Genomic DNA, 8,422 nt, shown 5'->3' on the forward strand with positions numbered 1-8,422 from the left:
AGTTAAATTTGGGTGGGGTGTGTTGAAACTGAAATCTAAATTGCAGTGTAAAAATAATGCAGCAGGTATTTACCCTGCACAGAATCAAAATAACTCAACACAAATCTAAAGGTGGCCATACATCTACAGATCGATTGTGAGATCTGGCTGGTTGGAACAAATACCTGGTAATATCTGAATGACAGTTTTTGGCAGTTTTCCAGCATTTCAAAGCAAAGTATCACTATTTCAAAGCATCCATTACCAGTATTTTGTTCCAAACAGACAGATCGGACAATAAATCTGTAGATGTATGACCACATTAACTCCCTCTGCACATGTTACATCTGCTCCACCTGCAGCTGCATTACAGCATATAATTATGCCAAAGATAAGCCAATATATTAACAGTTAAATACATTAAAGTGCATTATGCTGTAATAAGTATTGCTGATCAATCCTGCCTAGCAGGGCCGTCTTTTTGTATGGGCTAAGGGCTTAATGGGCACTTGCCCAGGGGCTCCAGGTGTATAAAGGCTCTATGTTGATAGCTGAGGATCCCCTTTTTCCAGGGATACCAGAATTTTGAAAATCGGCCCTGGGGAACTGCAGATATCCAACTTCAAAGCAGCAGTCCACATCCGACCTGTTAATTACAATTTCCAGTCATATTCCTCAGGTTCTCTCTGACACTAACGGCTTGTCTATCATGCCCAGAACCAGAGATATCAGCCTTCAAGCAGCCGGTCCCTGCTCCAGCTCCAAACGTCTGGTGTAGTTTTATATTTTTGTCAATGGATTGCTCTGGCTCCTGATCTCTGATACCCAAGTTCCCAGCACCTCCTGAAAGTTGGGACTCTAGGTTTTTATTCTAGGCTAAGACATCTATTTCCAGATATCTGCAGTCAAACAAGCTGCCCTTCCACCGGAAAATGACGAATATTAAGCCCACTCCATTATCCAACCGTCCCCTGTGTATAAAACACCCCCTACCTCCCTGGAAGTCATTTACAAGGGACCCTTCATACAGCTCAGTGCCCCCTTCCACATGTTAGTGTTCACCCTCCCACCACCTGTGCAGTAAAGGAGTAATTAGCAGAAGTTACTGCTCCAGATCCTACATGTTGAATGGAAGATAGAGCACCCCCTGCCACCCGTGGGACATCAAAGCTGCTGCTGATACCACCCCCCCACCCCTAGGAGGGGAGAATGGGTAAGGGCCCCAGTGCATTGCTTTGCCCAGGTGCCCACACTGCTGTTAAGATGGCCCTGCTGCCTAGAAATGAACACAGTGATTGGCATATATGTACTGCTGGACACCACTCATAGAATGATTAACCTGTTATTTTTTTAATCAATGTATTTATTTGTTTATTTATTTATTTACAGTTTCTTATATAGCTCAGCAGATTCTGTTGTGCTTTACAATAGTAGACAGTGATAAAACAAACTGGGTAATGACAGACAGACTTGGGGGTTAGAGGGCCCTGCTGCAAGCTTACAATTTATTAAATCATAATACACTTCAACTTATTTAACAGTTAATATATTGGCTTATCTTTGGCATAATTATATGCTGTAATGCAGCCCAATCATGTTCCCAGTATAGGGGATGCAACACTGTTTTTCTGTCAATAAACAGAAGTGATATGTAAAATGATACATTAGACAGTTTACACTTAAGCTGGGTACACATATGTACAATTTCATTTTTCTTGCGACCGTTCGATCGACCGTATACACGTTCGGCCGTCCGAAACATACGACCGATCTGCGCGTACACATATGTACAATTTTACTGGCGACGTCCGATGTACTCCCGTCCAAACAATCGCAAGAAAAAGATTGTACCACCGTACACACTCTCCCGTTCTGGCTATTCGAACGATAAAAATGTACACAACATTATCATAATGGGCTGGATTAAAAGAGCATAGCAAAACGAGGCGTGATCACGGAACAAAGAATCGTTCGTGTAGTACAGTGAATAGAGCCGTGACTATTCATATCCATTGCTAGCTGTACTGGATATACGTACGTACGTTCGTCTATCGGTGCATTTGGGCCTTTTTAATCATGAGCTTGAGGAGAAGGAAGGCTCGTGCGTGCATTTTGGCTGCTATGGCCATCAGATTGCGGGCTATTAAAAAAAGAAAAAGGACCAAGAATCGGAGCTGCTGGACCAGAGACTGGCTTCTGAGGAGAGACACCTTCTCCCACATGCCATTGCTACAGGAGATACGGGAGAACAATCCTGATGATTTCAGGAATTATCTCCGTATGGATGACGCTACCTTCATGGAGCTGCTGACACTGGTTACCCCTTTAATAGAGAGAGAGGACACCTATTTCAGGAGGCCTATTTCTGCAGAGCAGAGACTGGTGGCAACGCTGCGTTATCTGGCAACAGGCAGGACCCTTGCCGACCTGAGATTCACAACCGCAATATCATCTCAAGCGCTGGGGTTGATAATACCAGACACCTGTGATGCCATCGTCCAAGTTCTACAGGAGAAATACATGAAGGTAAATATAGAAATTACATACATGTCCCCCATATGTATAGCTGTGCACATACCTGTACCCTATATGTATATCATTACAATGCCTGTTAATGTAATCTTTACACCAGTGGGTGGGGGGTCATTTTGATAAGGCGGGTAATAGCTTTGAGGCTGCAATGGGGGAGGGCTGATGTGTCTAAAATCAACCCAACAGATTAATAATACGCATATACTTTTATATTGCAGTTTCCATCGACCAAGGAGGAGTGGCAAAATATTGCACGTGATTTCCGTGATCTTTGGAATTTCCCTAATTGTGGTGGAGCTATCGATGGCAAACACGTCAGAATCATGCCCCCTGCAAAGAGTGGCTCTTTTTATTATAACTATAAGGGGTTCTTCAGCATTGTTCTAATGGCCATCGCTAATGCTCGATACGAGTTTGTATTTGTGGACATTGGGAAAAATGGTAGAGTTTCAGATGGAGGAGCCCTGGAGTATACCTTTTTCCACGACCAACTGAAAAAAAATCTACTGAATCTGCCAGAGCGGACTGAAAATGAGCACGGTTTGAACTTTGTTTTTGTGGCGGATGAGGCCTTTGCATTGCACCCTAATGTCCTTAAACCCTACCCACAAAGGGCACTGAACAGGGAACGGCGCATTTTTAACTATCGCCTGTCAGGTGCCAGGCGAGTGGTTGAAAATGCGTTTGGGATTCTGAGTAATAAATTCAGAATTTTTCACAGTGCCATCAATCTGCGCCTAGATAAGATTGACAAAGTGGTGCAGGCCTGCTGTGTGCTGCACAACTACATGCGCAGAAAAGCGGTGCACACACAACAACTGGGGGCTACAGTGGACGACAGCCAAGTTGTTGACGAGCCTATTGGTCTGACAGCTTTGGCAAATAATTTAAACACCAGAAATGCATCAACGCAAGCAAAGTTGTCAAGAGACGAGTACTTGGATTATTTCAATGGTGTTGGGGCTGTGGAGTGGCAGAATGACATGATTGCTTAAAAATGTACGTTTTTGTCATTGTAAATATATTGTTTTTTGGTGTGTACTAATCAATATTTTGCCAATAAAATTTGTATACTCACAGTTCCGCACAAGTTGTCCTCTGCGTCTTATTGCAGCAAGGAGGGGGAGGTGGAGGCCGAATCACGGCAAGTGAGTGGTAGTACTCAGGTGCCAGGCATTCCTGGAGGGCACAATGCCACGGCACCTGGAGTGCAGACTGTACCCAGTACTGGTGTTTATGTACTAGCAAGTAGTTGCTCCACCACACCTATTTCTATGCCAATTTCTCCTGGTACTTTTGTACAGTCTCCAGGAGCAATACATGAAGGTAAATATTGAAACAACATGCATGTACCCCATATGTATATCTGTGCCCTATAGTCACCCTGCATGGTAAATGATATTTTCACACGGACACCAACTAGATTACAGAATTTTTAATTTTTGTATAAATTATTAACTTATAAACTTATAAAAAATATAACATAAATAACAAGGAAATAAATAATAAAGAAATACTTAAACATAAAAATATTTAAACTATATTATTAAAACAAAAATGCAATTAAATCAACTATATAAAATATTTACATCTGGTGGTAAACTTGGCCCACCCCATAATCCCCTGTATCCATCGGTGGTTGGGAGGGAGATGGAGTTTGGAAGGGGCCACCAGGTGGACCTGGTGGGAGCGTATTAGCCGCCGTTGCCGGTTGGTGCTGCCTTTGCCCAGTTGGTGGCTGTAAATGGTGATACTGGGGATATTGCACCGGGTGAAATACAGCTTGTTGGGGTATAGGAGCTGGGCTGATGGGTTGAAATTCAACCCTAGGCAGAGGGGTCTCATCGGTGAGACGTGTGTGCCGGGTCAGAGTCCCCACACGGGCCCGGTACAGCGTCTCATAAAATATGCGCTCTACCTCCACCCTTGTAGCCGGGTCCAACTTTCGCAAATTGTCCGCTAATACGCTCCCCACCCGGTCCGCATCATCCTCATCCATGCTCATCAATCTGTTGGCAGACTCCAGGATCTTGGTGGTTGCCACGTCCGCAGCATCTGGAGTCTGCCTCGGCCTTTTGCGCCCTCTTCTTGATGGTGCTTCTGCTGCACTTTGAGCGCTTGATGGAGGTTCACCGCTGGTCGTGGCGGTTGGTGTGGGGGTGGAGCAGAGGGTCGGTGAAGGCAGCTGTGATGCCACCTCCAGCGATGCCGAAGACTCCTCCTCAAATAGCGATGGCTGTAACAAAACAAGATGATGTATCACTATAGATTTTTAAGACTTCCATATATTTTTATATCTACGCAGAAGAACGCAGCCCACACACCACCATGTTGCTGCCATGGATGAAAGTGAGCTAGTTGAAGAGGCGTTATGATTGGCATCTCTGGAAACTAATTATTTAGATACCAGACATAACAAATACTAATTTAAACACCAGAAATGCATCTATGCGTGCTAAATTAACCAGGTATGAATACATGCAGTATTTTATTGGTGTTGGCGCTGTGGATTGGCAGAATGATATTATTTCGTTAATTTTACACCACAAAAAAATATTACAATAATCCGCGCCAGAAAGACTACAACAGTGTAGATACCAGGGATTACCAATGGCAACCAAAACTTCCAAATACAAAAAATGTGGGAAATGCACTTGCGATGTCTGAATATTGATCACTGTCTTCCCAGGCGGATAAGAGTATAGCTCCACCACTGAGAAGAACCAGAATTAGGGCCACAGAGAAGGTCAAATTGACGATGTAGAACCAAAAGGGTGGGGTATCGCCCCCTGCAACTGACCTCTCTGTTGTGCCCAACAGAGAGGTCAGTTGCAGGGGGCGATACCCCCCCCTTTTAATTTTACATGTTCACAATTTTTATACTGTACTTGCTGTTATATTTATCTTGTGTGCAAAAAATTTTTCAAAAAAAATCCGTCTACTTACTGTGCCGCAAATGGTGTCATCTGAAACCTCTTGGGTGCACGCGGAGGTGGAGGGTGCAGGCTGGTTCCTTGAAGTGTTGCCGACCGAATCCCTGGGCAGCTCCTGGTCCACCGTGAAGGCCAGCAGGTCATAGTACCACAGCCTGGGCACATACACTTGGTCTGCCCCTGCCCCAGACCGCTTTGAGGACTCAACCTTATTTAATTCCTTTTTAAATACGGTCCTCATATTAGCAATGCGAGTCCGGACCCACTCCACATTTGCTATGGGGTAGTATGTCTGGCTCACCCTCACCAGCTCCTCCAGAGCAGATAGCCTCTTCTGCCTATTCGAATGGTCTCTGGATTTGGTGTTCCATAAACAATTCTGATCCCTGTAGGCCTCAATGAAATCCTTCATAAATTCGACATTTTTTTCTGCCATGGTTGAATTTCTGTGCCAAAAAATAAAATAAAAAGGCATATTATTTTCTTGATACAAAAAGCACACCATAAACCATTTAATGTACAGGTGTTCAGTCTGTGGGCCACTAGATATACTGTAGCTATAGTACAGGAGTTGAAAGTCTGTGGAACATAGGATACACGGTCACTACAAGCCCCAGCATACCCCTGGCCCACAGATTGAAGTCCCTGTCATAGAAAACTACACATTTTGTTTTAATACTCACCGAAATAAATGTCGATACAGTCCGGAAAATTCGCTGCGCTGCTCCGATCAATCCAACAGCAACGACGGAATATTCTTTCGTGCAGAACGTGGCTTGAAACACAGTGATTGGATGAGCACAGGAATCTCCGCCCCACTCACGTGCTTCGCGTCACACAGACACGGGACATCGAGGAGCCATGTCGGAGGGTCTGGCGCCACCGCATATGGGGGAGGCCAGTACAGAACCTTTGATTTCCAAATCAGTGATAACCACAGATAAAGAAATCGCTGACAGACAGGACAACAAGGAGAAAAAAGTGACGCGCGCATCCGCCATGTCATCTGCAGAGGTGGAACTGATGGTCAAAATGCTGGATAGAAGGGACTACGATTGTTCGAGAAAAACATACCCCAAGACAAATTACAGAAAAGAAATTATTATGCAGCGTGTATGCAAGGAGATAAAGGAGAAGTTTGGGAAAAGAAGGTCCAAATACCAGCTCCAAAAACGGTGGTCGGACCTGAAGCACAAGGAGCAGGCCAAGCTGAAGAAAATTCGTGGAATTATTAAAAGAAGTGAGTCCAATGCCCTAGGTGGCTTTATTAATATACTGTCATGATCCATTACATTTTGAGTGTTTTGCTGACATGTTGCTTGTTTTTATTTACTCAGAGGAAATCCAATCCAGGAGAAGGCATGAGGAAGGCAGAGACAGGGCCTCCAACCTAAAAATAAAGAAGGAGAGTACAACAGGTAAGGTTTTGTACCAGCACACCAACAGAACAACACATGTTTTATACACACAACAAGGGGTAGTAATATGTCACTTTACCTTGTCACTATAGATGATATCCAGGCTGCGCAGCCGATGGAAGGGACCACAGAGGGCCACCAAGTGATTGCGATCACCAGCAGTGTAGATGGTGAGTGTATACTGCAAATCATCTTTATGGGATAGTGACGTATCATTTGTGGAAAGGTAAACATTTCTTTATCTGTACTTATTATAGATATCATCGAGATTTCAGATGTCAGTGCAGAGGGGGAGAAGAACACACCATCACCTGACACGTCCAGCGACGAAAGCACAATGCAAGAAAACATGACACAAGTCCATAAATGTCTACAAGAACTAAGCGGGAAAGTCCATACCGTAGCCCAAAAAATTACGAAAATCCAAAAAGGCGTAGCAGTAGTACACTCTTTATATGAAAAAATTTATAACGGTTTGCATTATAAAGTCAAAAAATAGTTTGTGTACTTTATTTTACTTGGTTCTCCTTCTTGTTTATTTGGAGGCCAGCAGCATGCACCTTAAAATGGTGCATGTCATGGCAAGCAGTCCCACGGCAGCAATGCATCACATGTGAGCAGGCCGGGATGTTCCCATGTGATGCGTTGCTGCCGTGGGACCGCTTGCCACTACATACACCACCATGTTCAAATGTGTTTTCATGTTTTTTGGGTGGGTGGGCTTTCCTGCTAAACCTTCACACGTGGCACTTATGTCATGGCAAGCAGTCCCACGGCAGCAATGCATCACATGTGAGCAGGCCGGGATGTTCCCATGTGATGCGTTGCTGCCGTGGGACCGCTTGCCACTACATACACCACCATGTTCAAATGTGTTTTCATGTTTTTTTGGGTGGGTGGCCTTTCCTGCTAAACCTTCACACGTGGCACTTATGTCATGGCAAGCAGTCCCACGGCAGCAATGCATCACATGTGAGCAGGCCGGGATGTTCCCATGTGATGCGTTGCTGCCGTGGGACCGCTTGCCACTACATACACCACCATGTTCAAATGTGTTTTCATGTTTTTTGGGTGGGTGGGCTTTCCTGCTAAACCTTCACACGTGGCACTTATGTCATGGCAAGCAGTCCCACGGCAGCAATGCATCACATGTGAGCAGGCCGGGATGTTCCCATGTGATGCGTTGCTGCCGTGGGACCGCTTCCCACTACATACACCACCATGTTCAAATGTGGTTTTATGTTTTTTGGGTGGGTGGGTGTCCGTTCCTGCTACACCTTCACGCAAGCACCTGTATGTGATACTCTGTTCAGGTCCGACCACCCAAATAAACAATGTGTTCACAGTAATTTTTGTCAGTATTTCTTAATAAATGTTAAGTGTTTATGCAGAACAATGAACATCACATATCTATCTATCTATCTATCTATCTATCTCTATCTATCTATCTTCTATAACTTCTAGAATGCACACACAACGATTATTTATTTCAAAACGAATGCACACACAACGAATATTCTTTAACAGCATGGGGCGGAAAGTACGGGGGAGAAGACTTCC

At 44.4% G+C, this 8,422-nt stretch overlaps 1 protein-coding gene across 2 annotated transcripts; it reads right to left on the reverse strand.

Annotated features, from left to right (window-relative positions):
* Nucleotides 1-3,181: 3,181 nt before the first annotated feature.
* Nucleotides 3,182-7,509, reverse strand: LOC146042731 (uncharacterized). Of its 2 annotated transcripts, XM_083162916.1 has the most exons (3): nt 6,942-7,509; nt 5,458-6,834; nt 3,182-4,747 (listed from the first exon to the last, which is right to left on the reverse strand). In XM_083162916.1, exons 2-3 carry the CDS (start codon nt 5,947-5,949, stop codon nt 4,097-4,099), a joined length of 1,143 nt encoding a protein of 380 aa, XP_083019042.1. In that variant the 5' UTR covers nt 5,950-6,834; nt 6,942-7,509; the 3' UTR covers nt 3,182-4,096. The 2 variants fall into 2 exon arrangements, with proteins under 2 accessions (XP_083019042.1, XP_083019041.1); XM_083162915.1 differs by having other exon boundaries at nt 5,458-7,509.
* Nucleotides 7,510-8,422: the final 913 nt, after the last annotated feature.

Source organism: Crinia signifera, chromosome 19 (assembly GCF_055691185.1).
Source record: "Crinia signifera chromosome 19, ASM5569118v1, whole genome shotgun sequence".
Taxonomy (NCBI): Eukaryota; Metazoa; Chordata; class Amphibia; order Anura; family Myobatrachidae; genus Crinia; species Crinia signifera.